The 25,866-nt window shown below is 52.2% G+C and overlaps 9 protein-coding genes across 9 annotated transcripts; 2 read left to right on the top strand and 7 right to left on the bottom strand.

Annotated features, from left to right (window-relative positions):
* Positions 1-52: 52 nt before the first annotated feature.
* On the bottom strand, positions 53-1,462 carry BO87DRAFT_372145 (mitochondrial 37S ribosomal protein uS11m). The gene has a single exon (XM_025622219.1). The coding sequence runs from the start codon at positions 1,113-1,115 to the stop codon at positions 408-410; it is 708 nt and encodes a 235-aa protein (XP_025485492.1). The 5' UTR covers positions 1,116-1,462; the 3' UTR covers positions 53-407.
* On the top strand, positions 1,341-3,198 carry tim44 (protein translocase subunit TIM44). The gene is made up of 2 exons (XM_025617936.1): positions 1,341-2,443; positions 2,500-3,198. The coding sequence occupies exons 1-2, from the start codon at positions 1,566-1,568 to the stop codon at positions 3,173-3,175; spliced, it is 1,554 nt and encodes a 517-aa protein (XP_025485493.1). The 5' UTR covers positions 1,341-1,565; the 3' UTR covers positions 3,176-3,198.
* Positions 3,199-3,698: 500 nt separating this feature from the next.
* Positions 3,699-5,120, bottom strand: BO87DRAFT_324154 (putative Hsc70 cochaperone (SGT)). The gene is made up of 2 exons (XM_025620057.1): positions 4,032-5,120; positions 3,699-3,976 (listed from the first exon to the last, which is right to left on the bottom strand). Exons 1-2 carry the CDS (start codon positions 4,679-4,681, stop codon positions 3,931-3,933), a joined length of 696 nt encoding a protein of 231 aa, XP_025485494.1. The 5' UTR covers positions 4,682-5,120; the 3' UTR covers positions 3,699-3,930.
* A 315-nt stretch (positions 5,121-5,435) lies between these two features.
* Positions 5,436-8,749, top strand: BO87DRAFT_454796 (RIC1 family protein; the record flags this gene model as incomplete). Its single annotated transcript, XM_025628592.1, has 5 exons — positions 5,436-5,699; positions 5,752-7,146; positions 7,195-7,462; positions 7,508-7,983; positions 8,027-8,749. 5 exons carry the CDS (start codon positions 5,436-5,438, stop codon positions 8,747-8,749), a joined length of 3,126 nt encoding a protein of 1,041 aa, XP_025485495.1.
* Positions 8,671-9,723, bottom strand: BO87DRAFT_402925 (translation machinery-associated protein 20; the record flags this gene model as incomplete). Its single annotated transcript, XM_025625723.1, has 3 exons — positions 8,671-9,327; positions 9,419-9,559; positions 9,710-9,723. 3 exons carry the CDS (start codon positions 9,721-9,723, stop codon positions 8,928-8,930), a joined length of 555 nt encoding a protein of 184 aa, XP_025485496.1. The 3' UTR covers positions 8,671-8,927.
* Positions 9,724-9,926: 203 nt separating this feature from the next.
* On the bottom strand, positions 9,927-11,641 carry BO87DRAFT_324163 (YchF/Obg family ATPase; the record flags this gene model as incomplete). Its single annotated transcript, XM_025620058.1, has 3 exons — positions 9,927-10,526; positions 10,736-11,293; positions 11,567-11,641. The coding sequence occupies 3 exons, from the start codon at positions 11,639-11,641 to the stop codon at positions 9,975-9,977; spliced, it is 1,185 nt and encodes a 394-aa protein (XP_025485497.1). The 3' UTR covers positions 9,927-9,974.
* A 609-nt stretch (positions 11,642-12,250) lies between these two features.
* Positions 12,251-16,618, bottom strand: hir1 (putative histone transcription regulator Hir1). The gene is made up of 5 exons (XM_025622220.1): positions 16,242-16,618; positions 15,968-16,042; positions 15,646-15,867; positions 12,821-15,571; positions 12,251-12,770 (listed from the first exon to the last, which is right to left on the bottom strand). The coding sequence occupies exons 1-5, from the start codon at positions 16,276-16,278 to the stop codon at positions 12,673-12,675; spliced, it is 3,183 nt and encodes a 1,060-aa protein (XP_025485498.1). The 5' UTR covers positions 16,279-16,618; the 3' UTR covers positions 12,251-12,672.
* Positions 16,619-16,805: 187 nt separating this feature from the next.
* Positions 16,806-18,597, bottom strand: BO87DRAFT_372151 (SPFH domain-containing protein). The gene is made up of 2 exons (XM_025622221.1): positions 18,050-18,597; positions 16,806-17,947 (listed from the first exon to the last, which is right to left on the bottom strand). Exons 1-2 carry the CDS (start codon positions 18,538-18,540, stop codon positions 17,128-17,130), a joined length of 1,311 nt encoding a protein of 436 aa, XP_025485499.1. The 5' UTR covers positions 18,541-18,597; the 3' UTR covers positions 16,806-17,127.
* A 1,699-nt stretch (positions 18,598-20,296) lies between these two features.
* On the bottom strand, positions 20,297-23,119 carry BO87DRAFT_12024 (La domain family). The gene has a single exon (XM_025617947.1). It carries the CDS (start codon positions 22,683-22,685, stop codon positions 20,445-20,447), a length of 2,241 nt encoding a protein of 746 aa, XP_025485500.1. The 5' UTR covers positions 22,686-23,119; the 3' UTR covers positions 20,297-20,444.
* Positions 23,120-25,866: the final 2,747 nt, after the last annotated feature.

A 25,866-nucleotide genomic window follows, 5' to 3' on the forward strand; every position in this document is an offset into this window, starting at 1 on the left:
CTTTTATGGAGATCCCAACTACACGCCTTCATTCATAAAATTCTTGCTAGGAGAAACTTTGAATTGATATACATTGCACCCGTAGAAACTCGCATCCTAAAAAAAAATAATCCCATATATGCCGGGAACAGGCTGGCTAGTATACAAATAGAGAAAAGGAGCTGGACCCTGAACCCTGAACCATTGCCCGAACTATTGCCACCCAACAAGAACGGTTCAGTTGATACAGTGTAGGGTAGCCATATGGTTGGACTGAGAAGAACCTATTCCGGGGCATCTCTGATCAATCCCATCCCATCATCAGGTATCATGAAAGCATGCCCGTGTTCTTGTCCCAGACGTTCTAGCAAAGCACTTCTACCCGCGTCAGAACGACATAACAAACTTCGTCAACAGAATGCACCCCCTTAACCAAGACGGCGAACCCTGGGGCTTCTCGAACCACCAAACTTGAGTCTGGTGGAATCCGTCACCCGACAAACTAAGCCGCGGATGTTCCGTCCTTCGTTACCGAGCAAAACCTTGGTGACAGCCTCACGGCCTTGTCCGAAATCACGGAAGATAATTTCCAAGCGCTTGATTTCCAACAAAAAGCCCCTTTCTTGTATCTGGCCAAAGACGTGCGACGCCAGCTGGTGGGCGGCTTCGTAACCCGAACGCTTAGACTTGCGGAATCCAAGGTGACCGCAGCTCTTAGCCAACATTGGGTCTCCATTCGGCCGTGTCAATGTCATAATGGTGTTGTGCTTGTGGCAGTAGACATGTAGGTGGTAAGGAGGAGACCGATCGGCATACGGCTGGTTGATCAACTCTGCTTCCAGGCTCTCGGCCATCCGGGAGTAGTCGCGACTCACGCCCTGGTTTGAGCGAACCTTCTCACCCTGCATCATCTTGGTGATCGCAGAGAATGATGCATTCTCTTGGGCGGGTTGCTTCTCCGCAGGGGTGTTCAGAATCTCTCTCTCGATTTGACGGGTCTTATCCTTTGCGCTTTCGAGAATTGCGGGAGTCGATGAGAGGGGTCTCGTAAGACGAAAAGCAGGGGCACGGATCTGACACGAGCGGCCAACGGTAGGCAGAGCCCTCGACAGGGCAGTAACGAATGTCGAGTTCATCTTTGCGGTGTCGTCAATCGAGGAGGATGCCGGGGAGGTACGGCTCAGCTGCGGGTGAAAGGACCGAACGTGACCGATATACCAGCCAACGTTATTGAACGCGGAGCAAGATGAAAATCAACTCCGGACGGACAATGGAAATTGTCGTGATTGCAAATAGCCGGAGGTGGCTCCAAGTCGAAGATGCGGCGCAAGTCTGGGCCGGAACGACAGGGCGGCGGAAAAGGGCCGAATTTTCGACGGGCTTGGCGTCCAGCATCTCAACTTTTTTCCCTTCTCGCTCGTTCTGACACCAGCTGCCGACATCGCTTCCTCGCTCTTCCTCATTCACCTCCCCCTTCAACCTCAGCCTCAACTCAGTCCTCCCACCTTATCTTCGGGGTTGGCGAACACGCAGATCTTATCTTTTCCTTGGTTTTAATTCGGTTCTTGTTTTAATAGTCGCATAGCATGATCTCGGCTACCAGGATGTCGGTCACCGCGCGGGCGGCCACCCTACGGTCTCAGGTGCCGACTCTGAAGACCGCTGCTGTGTCCCAGCGCTCTTTGATTCAGTCCTGCTCTTACGCTACATCACGAAACACCCTCTTGAACAGCCAGCGCGCGGACCGTCCCGTTTCTCAACTCGTTTCCCCGTTCGCTGCTCTCCCTCTGACCAGATCCTTCCACGTCGTCGCCCCTCGCTTGCAACAGCAGCAGCAGAAGGATAAGCAGGAGCAACAAGAAAAGCAGGAGAAGCAGTCGGAAGAGCCCAACCAGGAGAAAGAGGAGAAGGGCGAAGGGGAGTCGAAGAAGGAAGGAAAGAAGGATGCGCCTCCGCCGCCACCCCATGGTGACAAGACTCCCTGGCAGGTGTTCAGAGAGACTCTCCAGACGGAGTTCAAGGCTTCGAAGGAGTGGAATGAGTCGACAAAGGCTCTTGCTTCGTCTGCTCACCAGTTCTCCGAGAACGAGAACATCAAGAAGGCTCGTGCCGCTTATGAAGCCGCCTCTGGAGCCGCCACCTCCAAGACTGCGACTGCCATCAAGACCACCGGAAAGGCCATTGGCACTAGTGCCGCATGGACCTGGAACACTCCTGTTGTCAAGGGTATCAGAAAGGGTGTCAACGTCACTGGCTCTGGTATTGAGAAGGTCACAAGACCTGTCAGAGAAACCGAGGCTTACAAGAGTGCCGTGGGTGGTGTGAAGAATGCCATCGATGATGGTAGCAGCTCCCGCTACGGTGGTTACATCGAGAAGGAGGAGCGTCGGAAGCAGCGCAAGCTGCGTGAAGAGGCTGAGCTCAAGGCTGGTCGCCGTGTCGAGCCGATGGTTGAGGATCCCAAGTGAGTCATGTTCAGTAAATTATGTCAAAGATCTCTCTAACAGTTATCCACTCTAGTGCCGGAACCCATGTCACCCTCCACAAGGACTCTGCCTGGAAGGAATCGTGGCGCGACTTTAAGGACTCCAACCCTATGATGCAGAAGCTCTTCACCCTTAAGGAGTCCTACGAGGAGTCGGAGAACCCCTTGATCAGCACCGCGCGCAGCATTTCCGACCGTGTTGCTGGTTTCTTCGCCGAGAACGAGACCGCCCGTGTCATCAAGAAGTTCCGTGAGATGGACCCCAACTTCCAGATGGAAGCCTTCCTCAGAGAGATGCGTGAATACATCCTGCCCGAAGTGCTTGACGCCTACGTCAAGGGAGACGTTGAGACCCTGAAGCTGTGGCTCTCCGATGCTCAGTTCCATGTCTACGCTGCTCTTGCCCAGCAGTACACTACTGCCGGCCTCAAGTCGGATGGCCGTATCCTCGATGTCCGTGGCGTTGATGTTTCCCACGCCCGCATGCTGGAGCCCGGCGACATCCCCGTGTTCGTTGTGACTTGCCGCTCCCAGGAGGTTCACGTTTACAAGAACGTGAAGACGGGCGAGCTGGCTGCCGGCATGGAGGATAAGGTCCAGCTGGTCACCTACGCCATCGGTCTGACACGGATACCCGAGGATGTCAACAACCCGGAGACCCGGGGTTGGAGATTGATCGAGCTGCAGAAGGCCGCTCGTGACTACATCTAAGCCATTCGAAATATCCTTCTTACACCTCCCTCGCCTACCTCGACGCTCAACGATCACAACACCTGCTTGATTTTGGTCTATGACATGCCTCTATTCTCTTCTCGATTGTTTTGATATCATCCGACTGTACAATATTGATTTTTGTTAAAATAGAGACCAGGCGGAACTGGCGCTTCATGGAACCGTCTGTGATAGTAACTTGATTAATCTCGCTGGGCGCCTTTCTTACCATCCTTCTCCCACTTTTGTGATATCCTCACTCACCCTCTGCTGGACTCCGATCCAGCTTCACTGGCGTCCGCTAAAAGAGTATATCATATATATACATCTGCGCAGTGGGCCTTGTGCTTCCATTCGGGCGTTTCGGGAGTCATGTTTACTCGCTTTGCAACCCCACCCTCCACTCTTCTGATGAAATCTTTGCATTGGCTCAGTGCTTGTTGTCTTGTTCCTTAATGTTGAGTGGCCGTTAGGCCTCTCTGGTGGTTTTGATAAGCGAGTCTAGGTGTTATGTGGCCTGAATCTGGCGACATGAAGTGGATCATTATGAGTTTTTGTAAATACAGCTGTGAAACGAAGAAATATGTTCCTCATAACAAGACAGATTTGTCAGACAAGTATAGCGGTGTGTCTATTCGCTTCCATAATTAAGATGATCATACATTGCACGTATACGAGATCGAGAGCGCGACAATGGTTTTTGATGAAATGAACAAATAAAGCTCCGAAACACTAACACATATAGGATATCCCGTTTACTGGTTTCCACGTCCGGCACCACCGCCCATCATGTTCCGAGCCCTGGGAGATACATGTTAGTTGCAATACAGTAGACCAGGTATGCCATGTCACTTACATATCGGCAATGTTGGGGTCACTCATCAAAGAGGACATGTCGGGCATACCACCGCCACGACCGTAGTTCTCAGCCATCTGTCTCAGCTGGGGGTTGCTCATGAGGTTGTTGAGCATGTCAGGGTTGCTCATCAGGTTCTGGGCCATGCTGGCGAACATAGGGTTGCTCATGATGGAGCTAAGGTCGGGCATACCGCCGCCGCCACCACCTCCACCTCCGAGCATGCTAGCAAGGGAAGAGAGATCGGGCATACCGCCACCACCACGGGAAGCACCAGCAGCATCATCAACAGCATCAGCGGGAGGCTCGGTGCTACGCTTGGCCTCCTCGATCTTGCGCTTAGTAGTCTCCAGACCCCGCTTCATGGCCTCACTACCACCGTTGCCCTCGGCCTCAATACCCTTCTCGTAGGCCTCCTTGGCACCGTGGTAATCAGCCAGGTCGAAACGAGCCAGTCCCAGACGGCTCCAGGCCTTGGAGTACTTGGGGTCAACAGCAGTGGCGAGCTCGGCATCCTCGGCCGCCTTCTCGTGCTGTCCAGCCGCGGAATAGGCAGCAGCCCGGTTGGAGAGGTAGATGGGGTTCGAGGGAGCAATAGCCAGAGCCTGGGTGTAGAGGTCGATAGCGGTGGTGTAGTCCTTGCGGGCCATGGCACCGTTACCCTCGGACTTCAGCTTATCGGACTCGGGGGTGGGAGCGCCAGCCGCGGGCTTCTGGCTTTCGGCAGACTTGGCAGAGTCGCCGGTGGGCTTGTTGCGAAGCTTCTCGTAGACACTGTAGATGCTGGCCAGGGACTGTCCACCCACGGCATCCTTCACAGCAGCCTCGTTGGAGGGATCAACCTTGAAGGTATCGGCGATACAGGACTGGGCGATCTCGATGGATTCGGCATCATCGGCGGTCAGGGTGCCATCCTTCAAGCTGGCACCGAGGAAGTCAATGATGGCAAGCGCGAGGCGCTTCTTGGACTCTGTGGGAGCCTAGAGAGAGGGAAGTTAGGTTCTGATCATAGCTACAGAATGATCGGCTGCGCAAAAAATCAATCTTACCATTGTGTGAGGTATAAGGGGGTATCACAGAGAACGGAAATGTCTTATCACGAGCAAAGCAAAGGCGTCGCGGGGGGAAATTGGATGCGGGGGCTTGCAGGATGTTTGGTCTGTTTGTCACCGGAGCTTCCCTGCACGTGATACCCCGTGCTCCCGAGCTGGATCCAATCCATATCCACGTTCCCAACCGTCATCTTCATCCATCGCAGTCAGTGAGACTCTTGGGTGGATATGGTCGGTACTCGCGGGATCGCATCTGTCCCGACTCCGACGGTTTAAGTTTTCCGCGCCTGACGAAGATGACTCGATGTGAACTTGTTGATATACTCCGTGACTCTCGCGCCTGTGTCGAGCCATGTACTGGCCCAATGGAGTTCCCCGGGTCTATGCGATCAATGGCCCTGCAATCCCGGTTACGATCTCCGAAGATGATGATTCAATAGAGTACGAGAGCTCTGCGGAGCAGGGTTTGTCGTTGAGAGAAAATGAAGCCGACAAACCGACGGGGACGACGGACTCGGCCTGGGCGGATGAGCCCATTACGGGGCTTTGCGTTTCCAGGAGTGGGTTCATGTTTGCGACGATGACTGATTCGTCAATTGCTATATGGCAGACTAGAGTAGGTTCCTATTCTTGAAACTTGTAAGATGCGCATGTTGACTAGCAGTTAGCCCACCGCTGTTGTAGCTGCGGTTGCTCGGTCCGCCTCTTCCCTGGAGAACTATGGGCCTAATGTAGCTCTCCTGATGCACCCGGATTCGACTATTCTCGTTGCTCAGACGCTGAATGGATACCTTTTGACGTATACGATTGCTGTTGGCCCTACCACTCGTGTTTATCAGCACCACTTCGATCAGACCAGTTCGACTCGCCGTCAGCAGCTTGCGCGCTTAACAGCCGAGGAAGAGGCTACTGGGATTCGAGATGTCAGCATTCGCTTTAGAATGGCGATCAAGATAGAGTCGGGCATTGCGAAAGCTCTTGCGCTGGATAATGAACTCGTCGTCGCCACGGTGAAGCCAGCCGCCATTCAGTGCATCCGATGGATGCCTGATGCAGACGGCTCACAGACCCAGTCTGAGCTTCTGAGCCGTATCCTGGGTGTGTCCAAGCGCACATCTATTACGGATATGGTGTATGATCGAGCTATCAATCTGCTAGTATGGATTACCAACGAAGGCCAGGCGTATGCCGTCCAGCGCGTTCCGGAAGGCACAACGGATTCGGAGACTCCCAAGAAGCTTTTCCAAGGACATTGCTTCCACAACCCTGAGGATGGGGGCACGAAAGCCATGAAGGTTGCAGTCAATGCCCGCTTCTCGCTTCTTACTGTCAACTGCGCGAACGGTGATATTCTGGTATACACGGCTAAAGACTACATGGGGAATGTTCCTCTCTCGCATCGGCTTCAACTGCCAGCTTCCCTTGCTACAACCGGCAATCTGTCATTCATGTCCTATTCGCCCGACGGCTATTGCCTCTTTGCAGGCTATGAGCGTGGATGGACGACATGGAGTGTGTTTGGCAAGCCCGGTGGGACCAGCTTCACGGCAGATCGGACTCTTGCCAAGTCGAACGATGAGGACTGGGTGACTGGGGTTTCTCACGGCTGCTGGATAGGCGGGGGGGCTGAAATTATCCTTACGGGTCAGAATGATCGTCGATTGTGGATACTGGAAACCGCTCGCAGCGCCTTGACGGGCTGCTACTCTTCTGCGAACCTGGCTCGGGGTCTCTTGCAAACCGGGACGGAGATTATTCTCTACCGCGGCCACGACCTACCCGATCTCATGACTATCTCGGGTAAGGATTCGCTCTGGCACCATGCGCAATATCCTCCATCCTATCTGCATTCCCAGTGGCCCATTCGCTCCAGCGTCGTCTCGCAGGACGGGAGGTACGTAGCCATTGCTGGCCGGCGTGGACTTGCACACTATAGCGTGAACAGCGGCCGCTGGCGAGTGTTTGAGGACTCCAAGATTGAGAATTCGTTTGCCGTCAGAGGCGGCATGTGCTGGTACGGACACATTCTGATTGCTGCCATCGACAACGATGGATCTTATGAGGTGAGTCAACAGAGATGAGTGTGCACCAAGTACTAATTATCGTCACAGCTCCGGCTCTACTCCCGAGAGAGTCCCTTGAACAACCACACAATCTTGCATATAGAATACCTTCCTTCGCCTGTTGTCTTCATTGGACCATCGGGCGAAGACTCCCTTCTTGTCTATACCTATGATAATATCCTCTACCACTACATCATCAACTCTGCACACTCACGAATAACGCTAGTCCCGGTTGGTCAGATTGCTTTTCATGGCATCGTGCGGGCACCGACCCGCGTGCGAGCGATCAGCTGGATTTTGCCTGAGGATCAGATGCGTAAGTGTGCTGCTTCTGGGTGGTTACGTATACTGACTGCAGTAGGTAATGGCGATCCATCACAGGATGTCAAGGTCGCATCAGTGCTCTTGTTGGTCGACGGCAACTTGGTTCTGCTGCAACCATCGACGTCGGAGACTGGAGAGCTAAAGTACGACATGCGCGTGGTATCGCACGAAGTCGAGTACTACATTCTAATGAGGGACCAGCTGTCCTTCAACTTTGCGCCGTCTGTGGACGAGTCAGTCCCGGCTAGTCCGGCAGCCGAGATGGCGTTGAACATGTATCACAGCAACTTGTCGCTGCGGGACTCATTGTGGACGTTCTGCGGGAAAGAACTCCTTTCATGGAGCGATGTGCAGGATGTGCTGCACCGGGAAGACGTAGCGAAGCCGCTCGAGGTACCACTGGACTTCTACCCTCTGTCAGTTCTACTGAATAAGGGCATCGTGCTGGGAGTGGAGGCAGAGATGACCCAGCGCCGCGATGTCACGTTCTCTGTGCTGAAATTTGCCATCCGAGTAAGTTGTCCTTTGGTTTTTAAGACTGTTGCTGACGATATAGACACACCTATTCCTTCCATACTTCCTCCAACATAGCCTGACACATGGCGACATGCCAGCAGCACTGTCGTTGTGTCAGCATTTCTCCCACCTTTCCTACTTTCCACACGCCTTAGAAGTCCTGCTGCACCACGTCCTCGACGACGAGGTCGACAACGCCAGCAAGGACAGCAAGACCGACGACCCATCACAGAAACACAGCCCCCTCCTCCCGACGGTCATATCGTTCCTCCAAGCTTCCCTGCCCGCCACCGTATACCTAGACATTGTCGTCCAGTGCACGCGCAAAACAGAACTCCGCTCCTGGCGAACCCTGTTTACATACCTTCCTCCCCCGAAGGATCTGTTCGAGCAAGCACTCAAGCTCAACTCGCTCAAAACAGCAGTAGGCTATCTTCTAGTGCTGCAGGCATTCGAGGACGAAGACGACGACCACGACTCGCCTATCGAGGACTATGTCGTCCGTCTGATGTACCTCGCATCGCGGAAGAACGACTGGGAGCTGTGTGCAGAGCTGGCCCGGTTTTTGATCGCGCTCGACGGATCAGGCGATATGCTGCAACGGGCCGTGACGCGCGCGGGATTGAGAGATGGCAATCTCCCAGGGACGGGACTGAACGGATCAGGAACGAGCGTGAAGGGACTAGGACTGGCGATCCGCACGCCGTCATGGTCATCACTCTCACCGACATCATTATCACCGCGACCTGAATCATCGTCATAGCTAACTACATACAAATGTACATAATACCACCTTCAAGAGAGAATAACAGAAGACATAGACACTTTTTCATTCACATACAAACATAATAATAAAAAGTCATATCATAGCCACACCCAACCCCAATCACACTGGTATAACCCCCTCTCCCCTCCCCAATTCCCCTCCGGGGAAATACCAATTAATCAAGATGATACCTCCACAACCCATCCCCAAGAAAATGCCCCTCATCAAGCACGACCCCCTTCCCGACCTTCTTAATCTCCTCCGTACCGACCTTCAACACACCCACCAGACAAACCGTCTCCTTCCCCTCCGCCTTAACCGCAACAACCTCTCCAGCAGCTATCTCCTTCTCCCCACTCTCCACATCGGGCAATCTCCCCCCAGCACTCGTCAACCCCGGCGCCATGAGCGCCGCACCAGACAACACGAACCGAATAGCTCCCCGGTCGATCTGGATCGTGGGCAGGGCGTCCGGGTACGCGTGGATGAGTTTCAGGTGCGGGATGGGTGGGCCGTCGAGCGGTTGGTAGAATAAGGGGGTGTTTTCGTGGGTGTAGAGGGTGGATCTTTCCGGACTATTATTCCATTTATCATCCCGGAGGGATGGGTTAGTTAGCTTGCTGTTTCGTAAGGAGAGGGGTGGGGTATAAAGGTTTGGGGGCGTACAGCTTCACGGCATCCAGTTGGGCCTTCTTCGGTAGGACTTCTTCAATGTAGGGTTCGAATCCTGGGTATGTGTCTAGGAACCGTTGGCGGAGGCCGCGCTGCACGGAGGATTTGACTTTTGAGCGGTTGCTCGGGGGGATACTGGTACTCTTTGTTAGTGATTGCTTGTGATGGTGGTGAGGAAGAGGATTGGTAGTGAGGAGAATTGGTGAGGAGGGATTAGGAGTGAGGGGATGTGGTGGGATAGATGGATTGAACTGATTGAGTGATAAGTATGCTGGTTTGACTCACTCCTTCTTAAACATCTTGCTGGTGGTGGGTGTATGTTGTGAATTCGGAGGCTATCGCAATCTTCACGCAGATCTGTTGCGGGGGATGTCACGTGGTTGGTGGGGTAGCTAGCTGCAGGTCTGCTATACGTACGTATGAACTACAGAGTATGACTATAGATTACGGTTTAATTGATTACTGCTTGCTGGTTATGACTACTACAATGAAACATCAAGTTGAAGGAAATGATAATGGTATTGGGTGGCTATATAAACAATTTAACCACTTAACCACGGGCAGCACCCGCCTTGATCAACAGAATATCACCATCCTCCACAACGTAATCCTTACCCTTGGTCATCACCTTACCAGCGGCCTTGACGGCACCTTCGTCGCCGTACTCACGCAGAGTCGCGTAGTTGTACACAACGGCCTGGATAAAGGTCTTCTCAAAGTCGGTGTGGATAACACCAGCAGCAGCCGGGGCCTTGATGCCCTTACGGATGGTCCACTGGCGCACCTCGTCCGTACCGGTGGTGAAGAAACTGGCCAGGTTCAGCACCTGACGCATGGTGGTAATCACCTTGGGCAGGGCCGACTTGGTGTTCAGGCTCTTGCACTCCTCCAGAGCAGCCTCATCGCTCTCGAAGCGGGTCAGACGCTCCTCGAACGAGACGGAGATGGGGATCAGGGAGTCACCCGGAGAGTTGGTCTTGATCCACTCGAACACCTTGGGCAGGTACTTGTTCTTCTGGCGGATGTAGTCCTTCTCACTCAGGTTGACCAGGTAGACAACCGGCTTGGCAGTGAGCAACATCAGGGGGTTGATGGTTTCAACCTAGACAAATCAGCATGTTGCGAAAACAGTGATGCAGATGACAAAATAAATGATAATCAAGTAAATCAGACGGGACGTAATCTCATGATGCCTCTACGTTGGAAAAAAAATTTGAGACATTCGACGAGCTGGGTTATTTCGAGTAAAACTCTTATTCATCATGAAAGGTGTGCAGGTGCAGCGCAGAAAGAAAGGAAAAATAAACGTACCTCCTTGGGACCCCACTCGTTCTTGCGGACGTCCTTGCCGTCCTTGAGCCACTCGAGCACCTTGGCAACGGTAGCCTCCTCCTCACGCAGCTTCTTCATCTCAAGAGTCTGACCACCACGCTTGGTCTGCTTCTGAAGGTTCTCGAGAGCCTTCTCGACGAACTCGATATCCTTGATACGCAGCTCCTCGCTGATGATGGTCAGATCACGGATGGGGTCGACGTCACCCTCGACGTGGATAATCTCGGCATCATCGAAGCAACGGACGACCTGGAAGATGGCATCGACGGCACGAATGTGCGACAAGAAAGCGTTACCGAGACCGGCACCGGTGGAGGCACCACGGGTCAGACCGGCGATATCATAGACGGTCAAGTTGGCGGGAACCTGAGACTTGGGCTTGTAGTGCTCGCACAGCCAGTCGAAGCGGTCATCGGGGACAATGACACGAGCCTCTTCGGGGTCAATGGTAGCATAGGGGAAGTTGGCAGGGTTACCAAGAGACGACTTGGTAATGGCCTGGAAGAGCGTGGACTTGCCGACGTTGGCGAGACCAACCTAGAGAGGAGAGAATAAACATTATTATTTCCCTTCTTTGGCAATTACATTGTGTGTGGTGATTGCATGTTGAGAAGGAAGGAGAAGAGAAGGAAGAAAAGGAAAAGGAAAAGGAAGATATTTATAGGGGGGAAAGGAAACAAGCGAGGGAGAGGGAGGGAAGTTGAAAAAAAAAAAAAAAAAAGGGAAAAAAAAGACGAAAAGGGAGGAGGCTGGGAGGGGCAGAAAAAAAAAAAAAACACATAGTGTATGGGGGGGTCAATGCTCACATACGATACCACTCTTCAGGTTGTTTCCTGGACGGCCCAGCAGGACCTTTTCTTGAACGACGGCCTTCTTGGGGGGCATTTTGGACTTGGATGCTTTCTTCTTCTTGCTCGAGTAGGAGCGGCGGGAAAGAAAGAGGAAGGGCGGGGACGGAGAAGAAGGAGGAGGAGGAGCAGCAGCAGCAGCAGCAAGCGAGAGTCGCAAAGAGGGGAAGGTAGTAGCAGCAGCAGCAAAGGATGAAGCAGGACCAGCTGCGGAACGATGAAAGCGGAGAGACGAAGAAAGGAAAAGAAAACGGGTGCCCGGGAGGGAAGACAGGATGGCGACGCCCACTTTGGCCGTGGGCAGAAGATAATGGATATGGAAAAAGTATATCTACAGTGAACAAGGTGGGTGGCAGTTAGGATGACGGGCTGTAACTCTAGTGATTCCAGTTCCTTGTATTCGGTGCTCTACACAGTAAGTAACTTTGGCATCCCATGACGACTTGATTGACGCCGGTTCTTCGCTAATTTCATGTGTGCCTTTTTTTTTTTCACTTTCACCGCCCACGTGAGAGCCCTGCCCTTGTATTGATGCCTCAGATTTGTGGCAGTATACAGTATGGAAGTATATCTTCAGCACACGCCAGACCTCGTTACTTCTGAAATTCAGAATTCAGTAAATATCGCGAATACCGTATATTTAAATGCGCCATACAGTACTGCTCTTTCTGCTTGACCGTAAGTTTGGTCATAGAAGGATACATCCTGTGGTCAGTGACAGAAGGAGAAGGTCCTATTATATATCCCTCCAGTCCAACATGATCAAGTGCATGAAGAGTGCTGAAATAAATGGTTTTCGCATCGCACCCATCTCCAGTAAACAAGCATCAATGCTATCAATGAAGAAAAACAGGAGACACCATCAACCACACAGGCATCACCAACATAATGTGATATAATACAGAAACAATACACAGTGTGCAAAGCAGCAGCGCAAGTATGACATGAATGCCCTCCATATCCCAACCCATAAACCCAGTCATTCCAGACTAGTATAAAATAATCAATACCCAGTCAACGCCAGTGAACGCCTAGCAAACAATCGAACATGATACCCCCACCCCCAACTTAGGTTTCCATGGCATCTCCAGCTTCAGACTCGTTGTCCACAACTCCCAGCAGCTTCGCATAAGGCACCGTCACACGTTGAAGATCACGATGTTTGCCTGTACCACGTTAGTTATAAGTCAATCACACATTAAACAAGACAACATACCAAGAGCAAGAATCACCTCCTTCAACAACACCTCCCGTGGCCAGCCACAGAGGGTCTCGGAGCTTTCGCGCCAATTCCGGTCGTCCTGCTCGTTGTCTTGTAACCGGCGGACCGCGTCTGCATCCTCCTCTTCAAACAGCCCACCAATCAATCCCTTCAGCAGCTCTTCGACCTTCATCTTTAGCCCCTCTGCCCCGATCCGCTTAGCGTACATCGACAGATACAGTCGGAACTCTTCCTTGGCGCCTAGAGATAACGCAGCAGCAAGGCGATTCTCAAGGTGAGCGATGGAGACACTAGACTCAAAGCTCTCATAGCCCTCCCGCGACAGCAGCACCTTGATCAGTCGCTGAAGGAAGTAGGCACGTCCACGCAGCAGCGTCTCATTCGTGGTGTTGCGCTCCAGGAAGGGAACAATCCCTGCCGACACAGCTGCCTTGGCGTCTTTGTCCTGCGAGTCTGTCGACTGGAGATTGCCCACAGGTGCTTCCGTGGTGTTCCAGTACTGACTGCCAACTGCCCACCAAGACTCCGAGATCCGCTGCCAGGTGTACATGGACGGTGAATAGGAGTATCCCTCACCATTCGACAAGGCAACCACCACACGACCTTCGGAGTTGATTCGGGCGTTTGTGATCGCGGGCGCAGCGCTCGGGTGTGCGCCCAATGTGTGAACGGCAGCATCAAGCACTGGCTGCAATGAAATAGGCGGATGTGGAGAGGAAAGATGTTTCACATTCCAGACATAGCACATGCCCACAGCTGAGATACAGAGAATCCAAGGACCATTGCACTCCAGAATCACTGGCTGTGCCTCGAGTACCAAGGCGCTGACCAGCCGACGCCCAGCTGGCGTCCAGATGTATACCGATCCGTCTTCGCAAGCTGCAGCCCACATGCTCAAATTACCCGTTACCAGAAGAACAGTGCGCGGGAGGAAGTCCTGCCACAGGGGCTGCTCGCCACGGAAAAGCGTGAGCCGCACCGGTTCTCGATCAATCGCACGACCCGTTAAGCTGGCCGGAGATGGATTGCGTGCTTCGAAAACCACGTCAACCCGCGACTTATTGGTTTCCCCCGGCGCATTGGGCTCTGTCGGTTTCCCAGTCGGATCGATGGCTCGTACTATCTGACTGCGGACCTTCGGTACCGCCAACCGAAGCTGACTGATTGCCATGCAAGGATTCATAACAGCTGGTCGAATGAACTCTGGCGTTTGTTGCTGACCGGTGGGAGCGGGCTGCGGTTGAGCTGGAAGTAGACCGTCGGGCGTGCTTGCCAGAATCGGGGTGGCTCCGTTTTGGCTGGCCAGCGCCACGCGCTTCTCAACCTGCCCATCGTCATCCCCTTCTAACTGAGCGAGTTTGCGCTTGTTTCCGAAAAGCAGCGCTGCCAGACCACCCTTGGGTAGCCCATCGAAAGGCTTGGAGAGGTCCACAATCGATTGCGGTGTGTCGGCCTTGACTTGGCTACTGACCGACGCCATGAGTCGGGCTTGTGGAAGAGAGGATTCGGCCGCTCCAGCACCCGATACCAGAAGGGGGGCGATTCGCTTCTTTCCATCCTTCGTATACGTCGGACGCTGCTTCAGCCTTTCCAGCTTTACCTGGTATGGATCAGGCTTCTCCGGCTCCTGTGCTGCGGGCGTGCCTGCGGTTCCGTTCGGCTGAGACTTTTGTGTATCCGGCGTAGGGGAGGCTGCTCGAGCTGGCGTGACACCATTCGATGCTCCTGAGCCAGGCTTTCCATCGGCCGTGCTGTCTGCAGCTGCATGATCGTCACCCATCAAAGCACCCATGCGACCTTCGACTCCCTTGATCTCTCCAGCTTTACTCTTCTCCTCAAGAAGCAATCCGTCCGTGGTCTCGGTGATGCCGGCGCCCTTTCGATTCGTGCCAAACTTGGTAAGCGATCTTTCATTCTCCTCCATCTCCATCGCATAGCCTAGATCCCCATCTTCGAACCGCACGGCAAGGATTGTGCCGTCGAGGGCAGTTGCATAAAGGCATTTGCCATCCGGACTCCATGCCAGGTCGGAAATGGACTTGGCAGCCAGTTCTTGGGCAACCACGATAGGCCTCGGGTTACTGGTGATCCAAATGCTGAGTGACTTATCACCGCCCGCGCATGCAATAACCGTGACGGAGTTGTGCACCACCTGGCCTTGGCTATCCACTGCCGGTTTGGTGATCGGTTGGGGCGAGTACAATCGCGGAGAGAAAGCGCAGACTTCGACCGGTGCTTCATGCCCAATAAGATTGATGTCGCCATCCCACGAGCCCCGGTTGATGATCGCAACCGAGCTGACGGGGCCGTTCACCGCATTGGCCGCTGCGATGTGCATACCATCTGGCGACCAGGAACACCGGCGGAAGTAGGCTGTCAAAGGGGAATTCGAAAATGGCGCGGAGATAGTCTGCTCAAGGACGAAGTTGTTCATTTGGTCATGAGCGCTGGAATTCGGTGCAGGGGACGTAAAGCGGAAGATCCGAACAGTGCGATCGTCGCTAGCTGTAGCAAAGTACTTATTCGCCGGATCAAATGTAATGCCCTTGACGTGACTCTGGTGAATAGAAAGGGTCTTGAGCTTCTCAAACGTAGTCCCCGACCACACGACAACCTTCGAATCCAGCCCAACCGAAACCAATATCGAAGAATCGTACGACCATCCCAGATCCTGAACATCATTATCATGACCGATCAATCTCCGAATCGTGCGCCAGTTCTCCACAGGAGGTGCCTCGTTTGACCCTAAACACGCAAAAACATCAGTCAACACCACCCCAAACCGTATCCACAACCACCAAGCCACTCGCATCACCTACCGAACGTCGACGCATGAGACGGCGGATTCGCATCCAATGTATAAATGCACACAATCTTATCATCCGCCCCCGAGGCAAGGTATTTCCCATTTGGCGAGAACCGCACCGTATGTATCGTTCCAGAGTGATTGCTCATCGACGCCAGCTGTTTCGGCTTACTGGCTTGTTCCGGGTCGTCGGTGTTGCAGATCGCCTCTGTTGACCATATCCGAACGTATCCATCTGTATCGTACATACAACTTTGTCAATGAATGATTCCATAGCTTTCGAACCCGCAAACAATCGTAGGTAAAAGGGATATGTAATATGATCCGGAACTGACCTCCAGCAGCTGTCACCAAGCGACTCCCATCGGGGGATACATCACAACTATAGACTTCGAAATCCTTCCGTTCGCCTGTATAACAAGATAAAAAGGGAAGAGCGTTAGCCGATGAATGAATACTTTGATTGTGAAAGTTAAGAAACAAGAAGAAAGGTTGCGTCAATGCCAGGATAACAACAGATAGAATACAATATCCTTGACAACGCATCTATTTATCGTCTGGCAGGGACCCAAAAGGGAGGAAAGAGAGAGGAAGGAAGGAAAACATTACCCCCATGTGTCAGCCAAACGGGCTTAATGATATGCATGGCGGAGACACCGTCGATGCCCTGTGTTATAGATGATTCCTCCTCTTTCTATCCCTTTCGGTGCCTGTGTATGTTCCCGAGATCGGTGGATTCGTTGGCAAAGTAGGCGTGGTATGTGTGTGGCTGATAGTAGTGAAGTGTAGCGTAGTTGCAGGTGCTGATTCGAGGATTAACTTATTTGTACCATCGCAAAGAAGAAGCTTTGTCCTTCCTAGCTCATCGGGTGACGGGGCCCGTCCGATCGCGAGTAAATTGGTGAGACGCAGGAGAGGAGCTCGTGGGGAAGGCAGACGAGAAAAGGGATCGGGAGGGATTCAGCGCAAGGAAAACGGGCGATGAGAGGGCGCGCCTTGGTTTCAATGAATGAAAGTCGCGATCCCCAGGATGGGCGGCGCGGGAGGCGGTGGCCCGAGCTTCTGCCGCCGATCCCAGGGCTCTAAAGTTAAGGGTTAAAGTTGATGAAGAAAGTTGTTGACGGAGATTACCGTCGATAATCTCTACGCTGTCTACGATAGAGAATGGGGAAGGTCCCTTGAATCCACTTTTGTCTACTGTACATGATCCAGACAAAGACTGACGCCCGTTCCGCCAACTGCTAGAAGTGATGCACGCGCTCAACACCCGGTAGTCGTAACTCTCAATTCGAGTAGAACTCCCGAAGCATCATGCATCAGTACCTGACGGGGCACATAGGGCAATAGAGATACAAAATGGGTAGGATAATGGGCAATTCATCCAGAAGTTTCGTAATCGGTGATTATAATGAGGCAATCATGCAAAGGGAGAATGGTCAATCATAGTCAAACAACAAGGCTAAGAAAAGCTAGAAGAACATGGATGCCGCTTTGTTCATTGGTGTTTCTGTTGGCTAACCTGGTCGAATCCTTCTAGAACATCCTGAACGGCATCAGGAGTCTTGTGTTCCTTCTCCGCGTCGACGTTGTCGTACTCTGGTGTCTGCTCCGACTTGGTGCTGGTGGAAGAGGTCTCCTTCTGGACCGGCTCCTGGACTCCCAGGGACTTCGCTGCGATGGTCTTGGCCTGGCTCTCATTGATTTTGCCGTACACAGCCATGGCATTGGCAATCATGCCACCCATGTCGCCAACGTTACCGGGAACAACCACAGCAGTGCCCTCCTTGGCAAGGTTGGAGAAGGCATCAACGTACTTCTCAGCAACGCTGAGGCTGACAGCGCCGTAAGCATTGTCCTTACCAGCCTCAATCGCCTGAGCGACGGCGTCAATACCTCTGGCGGTCGCCTTGGCCTTCAGCAGGATGGCCTCGGCCTCACCCGCAGCACGGTTGATCTGTTCGGTCCGCATAGCCTCGGAAGCCAGGATGACGGACTGCTTCCGACCTTCAGCAATGTTGATTGCGCTCTGTCGCTGACCTTCGGACTCGAGAATCTCGGCGCGCTTCGACCGCTCTGCCGTAACCTGGCGGTGCATGGCCGCAACAACACCCTCCGGGGCGTGAATATCCCTAATCTCGTACCGCAGACACACAACACCCCAATCGCGCGCAGCCTCATTGATGGCCTGTGTGATGTTGGTATTTAATGTGGCGCGCTCCTTCAGGACGTGATCCAGGGTAAGCTGTCCGATTTCCGAACGCATGGTCGTCTGCGCAAGCTGAGAAATGGCATACTCGGCATCCTCCACTCCGTAACTGAAGCCCGAAGAGTCGCATGGTCAGTTTCTATCCAATACTTGAAAGAGGATGGCCCTCTTCAGGAATATCTGCACAATAACCCTGCCGCATCGTACTCACCTGGCTTTATACGCGTCAAAGACCCTTGTGTACAACACACCATCCAATTCCAAGGTGACATTGTCGGCCGTGATGGCATTCTGACTGGGTATCTCGATAGCCGACTCCTTCAAACTCTTAACATAGGCAATCCGGTCCAAGAATGGGATCAAGATCGCGAGACCGGGTTCTAGAATCCGATGGAACTTGCCCATCCGCTCGACGATCCATGCTGTCTGTTGGGGGACGAAGCGAACAACGGTGTTGACAGGAAGAGAAGTGCGATTGGAGAAGTAGGTAGGTGGTGCGCTGGATGAGGATCCAGATCCTAGGGGCAGAAATGAGGTCTCTGGGGCAAGTCTCCGAGGGGTGCTGGAAGCATTTCTCCGTCGAATGCGGTTCAGAGGGTATGTAGTCGGGAGAGCAGCGCCGGCAATGCGAGGGCTGGAGAGAAGGGATCGGTTATTTGAGGGCCGAATCAGCCTCATTGTCTGTCGAGAGGCCACATCCATTGTGGTAGACAGGAATCTAAGAGGGGGTAGAGAAGGATTAAACTGGCCTGATCGGAGACACTGGAGAAGCCCGGAGTGAAGCTCAAGCCGCTCGGGTGAAGCTGGCTGGCCGCTCCGGTTTTAGCCTCAGGCATTATTGCTGAATCAGCGACTTCAGGATGCGGACCCTGCAGCTCTACTCCATACTCCAGGAATAACTATCTACTGCCTAATTTATATTTAGAATGATTGCATTCACGTGTCTCATGCGGATTTGAGGTAGATGGTAGTATAACTATATATATTAGAACTGCGTTCCGTAAGTTCACAAATTGAAACAAGACTCCTGAGCTATAATGCATTTGATCTTGTTTTTCTTTACCTCGGGCTACTCGTCACACCCCGATCCAACTAATAGATTACCCATAAAGTGATGCGCAAAACTCTCGTCAGATAAGACCACCGGTATGAAAAGGCAAAGAAAGATGGAATGTCAGCAGGGCGTCACCATCAAGGCGTCACCATCAAGCCCAGGGTAACCAGGCCAAGTCAGCAGAGACGCCTATATCAAGTCCTCATAGCAGTGCGAGCAAAACGTTCGTGCAGCTTGCCGAGCATCTCCCCCACCGTCTGGGGAAGGACCGTTCGGTTGATTTTGAGTGAAAAAGGTTGGAAATGAAGAAGAGAAAGGAGCTGTTTATCCTTTTTGGGTTTTCTGGTTTCATTCGTACTAAACATCGACACAAGAAGGGTAAACAATACCACGGTATTAAAAAGCAAATAACCCGGATGAACATTCTATGGTCGTGGAAAGAATTTCAGCCCGGCGTACCTCAAAGCAAGCATCAAGAGCAGATAAACACTGCCCAGTAAAACATGCCCGGACTCCAGAAATTTTCGAAACCTCCCATGACTGAAATAGGAAAATGCGAAGGAAACAAAAGAAGATATGCCGAGACTTCCCATGTGCATGAATGTTCCACTTCAATGGACACATGTCGGCGAAGAAAGAAGATAAATGCAAGTCATGAGCAGAAAAAAAAAAGCGACAATAGTAACATAGATGGTAGAGGAGACAGGGTGAGCGGAAATAGAAGAGTAATAGAACGAAAACAAACGACATAATTACTTTTCCAGCTCGGCTCTCAGGCTATCATCCCAGGTACGGTCTTTTGGTGCCCTTGGGTTCGGACAGGGACTTCACCATAGCGAGCAGGGTCTGAGACAGCCTAAGCGTAGCTTGGGTATCAAGAGGATCGCTTCTCGCTCAGTTCTTTGAAAACCGATAAGCTTTCCCAAACCCCCGTCGCTCGTCGAAAGTTGCCGCAAAAGGTGAAGACTGAAGAAGCCGCCGCTGACGTTTCGTGCAAAGAAATCATCAAACGCTAGACTCTTAAATTCATTGTACATTTGTGCATTGAAATTTTGGACCAAGAAACGTGACCAGATTTGGTACAGAACATCCATTCCACGGTCACCGTCTTGGGTTGCCGTTTCGAAAATCGCTTATCGAGTGCTCGTAATCGAAGCGTGTAGAAGTCGTCGAAAGTAAGGAAAGAGACAGATTAGTGAGATGCTCTTCTCGACCCGGATAATCTTGAGCTTTCGCAATCTGACATATGAGCAGCATAGTGGTTCAGGCCTCGCATATTTCATGATTAGACTGCCGAGGAGTCAGTGAGATTAACCGAAGATATCATTCCAGTGTTGCGCACCTGAAAGGACAATTGTTGAGGTCCCGGGAACGAAGAAGAATTCAACAATGCACCAATTTATTCAGCCTGCTGTTCAAAAACGTTAACAGATGCCTCGTACAGATTTAAAACAGTATTGAAGGATGCCAACTGCCGGATGCGTTGTGCGAAAGTAGGCACAAACAGCACGGCCGTAGTCCATCAAAAGTAGCAAGGGGATAGAATCGACCATCACCGGGGATTTCGTACATTTGTGATTTCATTATGGCCATTCTGGGTGCCGGCAGGAGAAAACTCCGGAGCAGTAGACGAGAGCGACGTCTTGGCACCGTTGAATTCAGTGGTACCGTTGGGGACTTGTCCATTGACAGCCCCATCAACGTAGATATCTTCAGGCTTTACAGAACTGCTAGGAGAAGGGCCATCATTCTGGGCAGAAGGATCACGCTGGTCCATAGGGAGAACCCATTGCTCCCACTTGTCTCTCGGCCGCAGACGGTCCAGCCCATCTTCAGCTTGAACATACTCGACGCTCCTCAGCTGGCGAGCAACATGGCGCAAAAGCTCGAAGTCATCGGTCAAGCTCTTGACGCGCTTGAAGTTGGCAATGAAAGCCAGCCCAACGTAACCCTGGGAGTCCATGTGTTTGCGGAGGAAGAGATCTTTGCACAAGTTATCCACGGAGAAGTAGTACTCGACCTGCATCGAGATCATGCCAATCTGGGAGTAAGGGTCGTAGTACTGGCCGGCATAGGGGTATGCGGTCATCGGCCCAGCATGCATGGGCTGGTAGCCGTACATTGTGTTGATATCACCAGGGTAGGGGTAGACGCCGTACATGGCAGTGGAGTTCGGCAGGGAAGGCGACCTGATGTTCATTCTGTGGCCTCCGGAACCATTTACCGGGCCATGCTGTTGCGACCTCTGGCGATCGTTGAAGCCGAACTTGGGGTGCATGAAGTTGTGGTGCGACATGTGGTTGTTGGGGAAGTGGGCGTTCTGAGCACCATTGAAGCCAGCATGGCCTCCACGGCCTCCCCGATGTCCGCCACGTCCTCTCTCGGGACGCGACTCACGAGGGAAGTCCTTCTCTTTGCGCTCGCGGTCGGCGTGGAAGCTAGCAAAATCTGCCGACTTAGGGCCATTCTCGAAGCGACGGTCCTGGCGAGGACCGGCCTGGGCATCCACGGAAAGCTGAGGGTTACGAGACTCACCACCCTTATGGCCTGTATCATGGCCCTTGGCGAACTGCTTGGCATGGTGGCGGGGGAAAGTGTCTGCCCCGTTAGCGTTTCTTCCGGCCGGTGCTCCATTTGCGTTCTCTCCCTTGGGCCCGCGGTTGCGGTCCGCTGCCTGGTGTTTACGCGCATCTGGCAGTCCAGCATCGGCGCTGTTGGAGCGTCTTGACTGGGCGGGAAGCGAGTTGGCGCGACCGGAGTTCTGCTCGTTTCTTCCTCTGTCAGCAGAGGTAGCCTGCTTTGCCGTAGAGCCCTGTGCAGCCTGGCCGGAAGCCTTATCAGCACCGGCTCCAGCGCCATGCGTTCCATTGCGGGCGTTTTCGCGTCCACCACGAGCAGCCCTTCCGCCTCTACGAGCAGAGGGGAGAGGGGTGTTGAACACAGCGGTGGGAACGTAAGGAACGGGCATCCACTTCTCCTTGCCGTGAGGGCGGATGACAGGGCTCTTCTCAGTCTTCTCCTGAGCCTTCTTCTTCTCTTCACCCTGAGCAACCTGGGGTGTAGGCCAGAGGCTCTCGTCTCCAACAGGAGGGATGCTGGCGCCATCATCACGTCCCTTACTTCCGTCAGCCTTCTTCCGGTCTTTGGCGCCCTCCGAAGGAACGTCAGATCCCTTCTTCTTGGAGGCCGGTTTCGACTCGGCTTGATGATCACCAGACACTGAGGAAGCGGCGGACGCAGTCTTTGAGGTGCCCTTGGAGGCAGGCTTCAATGCGGCAACGGCCTTGGCCTTGGCCTCCTGCGCCTCTTTCCGCTGCTGCCAGATGTTCACGGAAGGGAGCGGGGCAGCCTTCAGCTCCTTAGCAGGAACAGCCTTTTCCTTCTCAGCGTTCTTGTCCTTCGTGCTGTCTGCCCCAGTATTCGTCTTCTCGGTACCCGAGGCTTGGGACTTGTTGTCCCAGGTAGATTCCGAAGTACCGTTGGGGGTATCTGTTCCGTCCTCATCCTTGGGGACAGATGACGTGGAAGAGTTGCCATCACTTGAAGCTTCAGAAGCGTTGGCCTTGGTAGCTGTAGATTCGACTTCCTTCTCGATAGTGTGGATCACCTCGGTTTCCTGGGCTGTTTCGGCCTTGGAAGGCACGGCATCTGCATTCGTCTGCGAGCTAGAGTCCACACTCTGCTCCTCCGGCTTCGAACCCGCTTGGGTCTGCTCTTCCGGTGATGTCTTTGCGGGGGACTGCGCGGGGGCAATGCCCTTCGCTGCTTGAGCGTAAGAAAATGAAGCGGCCATTTTCGATACGTGAGAAATAAACGCGGTCTATGAAGCCCGTTCTAGTGAAGAAAAGAGGAAAGCGAAGAAGTCAGTTCTGCCAGAGAACAGATACTCCCGCAATGAGCTGTCAACCGAGGTTTGGTTGGAATAACTCCAACAACGATGGCAATAAAAAAGTCGCTGCCCTTGAGCAACCCCACCAAACGCAACTTCCAGTCACTGATTATTGAACCTATTCGGTAGCGGACGGCTGAACTGGCGTTTGTCCAATCGGTCAAAGACGCGGTCGATAATACGAAGTGTAGCGTAACAACCGATGTAGTCGGAAGGTCCCTTAACTAATGTTGAAACCTAGCACACAAATCGCATCCAATATGCTCTCGCACGGCTCAATTTGTGTCCAGATCCGCTAAACGGCGAACGAGGAAGGGCCAACAGGAGTCGATGTAGAAATCGTGAGACGAGATCGCTTCGGTAGGAAGGTGTCCAAAGGAGGTTTCTAACCGATTCGTTCGACGTGCTTGTTGTAAGACTGGCTACAATAAGCACTCGCGGTGTGCGGTTATGATATTCGGGCCGTCGGAGAATCCAACTGCGCTGCCTCTTGGCTTGGAGTCGTATCGACGATCACGTAAAGAATCGATATACGCTGGTGTTTGCGAGAGAACTCGTTAACCTTGCACCTTCGAAAGCGTTAAAGCGTAAACGAGGCGCGACTTGCACGTGGCAACAACCGCTACAGAACTTGGTGGGTTTGAAGATTTGCCAGGTACGGAAGGGCAAGAGGGAAAAAAAAATGTAAGGAGCTGCGACGGAAAAAGGTTCGAGGCAGGACCCGTGCGGAGAAAACAAAAAATAGACTGAGCAAGAAGAAAGTGATCAACGATCAAATTAACTTGTCAATGAGGAGGGAAATGGACAGGAAAAAGAAAAGTAAGGTAGACGGTGGTCCCGCTGAATACAAGGATACCTCTGTCTGTGTGTGAAGGAGGATCTCGGAGAACGGAAAAAAAGGCGCACTGCAGAAATGGAGCACCACCTCACTATAGCAACACGGGTCACGGGTAACCGACGGAGGGAACCACAGGGAGGGACAGAATCCCAAAATGTTGGAACAGTGAAGAGGGGAGGGGAGGGGGGAAATAGAGAAGAGGGGGGTTAAAGGGGAGAAGCAAGAAGGAAGAGAGAAGAGAGAGAGAGAGAGAGAGAGAGAGAGAGAGAGAGAGAGGAAGGGGAGAGACTGTGTGTGTAAGAGAACGAAAAATAATAATGGAATAAATCACTTACAGGCCGGAGGGACGTGGAAAAGCCGAAGAAGGCAGGCAAGAAAAGTAAGTACTAGTCAGAATTGTGGAATCCGCCAACAGAGGGTTAATAAAAAAAAAAAAAATTGCACAGGAGGTTTCTACTTTCAAGGTACAGTAAAGTAATCGAGTTTTCCGCATGTAATAACACTATTGTCTTGCCAAATAATACGGGTATCAATGGTACCTAGTTTGTACCATGATTCCTACAGTTCCGAACAGCAGGACGGGCTCTGCTCAACCAAGGGCAGAAAAGAGGTAAGGGCGTAGGAATTAAGTCCAAAAAATCACAGAAAAAAAGTGGTGAAAATTGTTATTCCTGCCATATACCCACATCGTCGTCTCACGATGTGGTTCGTGGACTCCAGGGTTTCTGTGGGTATGAACCGGCCTTTCACTTGTGCTGGAGGTAAATATTCCGGGTAAAGATCTGGAAGTTGTATGTAAGTACCAGCAGATGAGTTTGCATTGCTAATGGATTTTGCTGGATTTTGATGGCTATTCTCATTGGATTCTTTAGATCGGAATTACGGCCATTGCAAATAAAGAAGAGGTGGAAATATTCAATATAGTATTTTCAAATCGAGTATTTGTACTGCTATCGGTATCCCTAGATATGAGTCCGCCCATAACTATCATGCGGGCCGTATTATTACCAACAACCAGTGTGGTGGTAAGAGTAGTATAACACACGCATTTCTGCCTCCGAACCAGCCTGTCTTAAAAGTCAAGGCTTATGAAATTGAAGGTCGGGAGAATGCGTGGGTGGCAGCTTACCTCCCCCAGCCAGTCATCCCACTCTTTGGCTCCCAGCAAGTCAGTCAGTCAGTCCTTTCCAGCAACCCCTCACTTCCCCTCTATGCCCAAGCCCAAAAAAACCCTTTGACTGGCGACTGTCCTAATTCGGATGTCCCAGCGGCACTAACCGTAATGGTCTCCGGTTTCAATTCGGCTCTCATAATACCCCATTTTCTCTATTACCAAATGTCATCCCAACCCTGAAGGAGAAAGTAGTTAACTCGTGATGCTTGACAGCTGGAAGTCTAATTAATATAACCAGGTCTTGTGAAGGCAGCAAATACCCTCCGTGGTTGTGGGTAAAGTGACACGACTACAATTCTAGTACCTCGCAGACTCCCCTCAGTCTCCGATGCTAACCACTTCGGCTTAAGGTCTCATTTACCGAAAATGCAATGGACTGCAGGTGCGCACGACTTTGAACCGCGAACACACTCATGGCGGGGCTCGGAGGGGTTCTGTGATCCATGCATGGATGGGGCTGATGCCATCATCTGGTAGGCCTTTTTTCCAGTGGCCCTGTCAGGGTTTACGGGCCACTCAATTTTGTCGAGTTGATCCAACCGCGTTGAGAGGAATATAGAGGAGGAGCGAATAATAACACCCAGGAAACAAAACGGCACTTACAGTGGTTTAGGCAAGGTTTCAATTTGAACCATGCCCACTTCGCGTTTGGGCCACCTCGGGGCTACATAGGACGTGGGATGTCTTGGTCCTACAGAGCACAATATCTATAATCAAAATGCATAACAAGTGAGCATCCTGCTGCCTTCCTAATGCACTTGATAGATAAGGGCGTCGAATTTGGAAATTTCGATAAGGCGACTTATCGGTGCTGGAGTGCCAGAGCTAGTCAGGTGATCAATCATCGACGTGCCTGATTCTGCATGAATTCTTTTGCATTTAAACACTCAATTACGATGCGATTGTTGTCTTTATTTCGCTTCAATTTATATTCTGATTTCTTTCGTTGCTGAATGTGTAAGGTGGCCAGTTCATTCGCACTTCCAGCTCACAAGCAAAACATCCATTTTTACGCCGCCAGCAGCTCCTGTAGTAGGATTATACCATCGATGATGACCTCGCCCACAAATCAA

Source organism: Aspergillus neoniger (assembly GCF_003184625.1).
Source record: "Aspergillus neoniger CBS 115656 unplaced genomic scaffold BO87scaffold_1, whole genome shotgun sequence".
In the NCBI taxonomy this organism is placed as follows: Eukaryota; Fungi; Ascomycota; class Eurotiomycetes; order Eurotiales; family Aspergillaceae; genus Aspergillus; species Aspergillus neoniger.

Excerpts from the sequence above, each read along its gene's own strand:
- BO87DRAFT_372145 (XM_025622219.1), bottom strand. The coding sequence starts at position 1,115 with ATGAACTCGACATTCGTTACTGCCCTGTCGAGGGCTCTGCCTACCGTT.
- BO87DRAFT_12024 (XM_025617947.1), bottom strand. The coding sequence starts at position 22,685 with ATGGCCGCTTCATTTTCTTACGCTCAAGCAGCGAAGGGCATTGCCCCC.
- tim44 (XM_025617936.1), top strand. The coding sequence starts at position 1,566 with ATGATCTCGGCTACCAGGATGTCGGTCACCGCGCGGGCGGCCACCCTA. Across the intron at positions 2,444-2,499 it reads CCGATGGTTGAGGATCCCAA|TGCCGGAACCCATGTCACCC; the intron begins GTGAGTCATGTT and ends TATCCACTCTAG.
- hir1 (XM_025622220.1), bottom strand. The coding sequence starts at position 16,278 with ATGCATATCATTAAGCCCGTTTGGCTGACACATGGGG. Across the intron at positions 15,868-15,967 it reads CTTGGTGACAGCTGCTGGAG|ATGGATACGTTCGGATATGG; the intron begins GTCAGTTCCGGA and ends TGTACGATACAG. Across the intron at positions 12,771-12,820 it reads GGAGGTGATTCTTGCTCTTG|GCAAACATCGTGATCTTCAA; the intron begins GTATGTTGTCTT and ends AACGTGGTACAG.
- BO87DRAFT_372151 (XM_025622221.1), bottom strand. The coding sequence starts at position 18,540 with ATGGATGTGGCCTCTCGACAGACAATGAGGCTGATTCGGCCCTCAAAT. Across the intron at positions 17,948-18,049 it reads TTTGACGCGTATAAAGCCAG|TTACGGAGTGGAGGATGCCG; the intron begins GTGAGTACGATG and ends TTCGGGCTTCAG.
- BO87DRAFT_324154 (XM_025620057.1), bottom strand. The coding sequence starts at position 4,681 with ATGGCCCGCAAGGACTACACCACCGCTATCGACCTCTACACCCAGGCT. Across the intron at positions 3,977-4,031 it reads GACCCCAACATTGCCGATAT|GGCTCGGAACATGATGGGCG; the intron begins GTAAGTGACATG and ends TGTATCTCCCAG.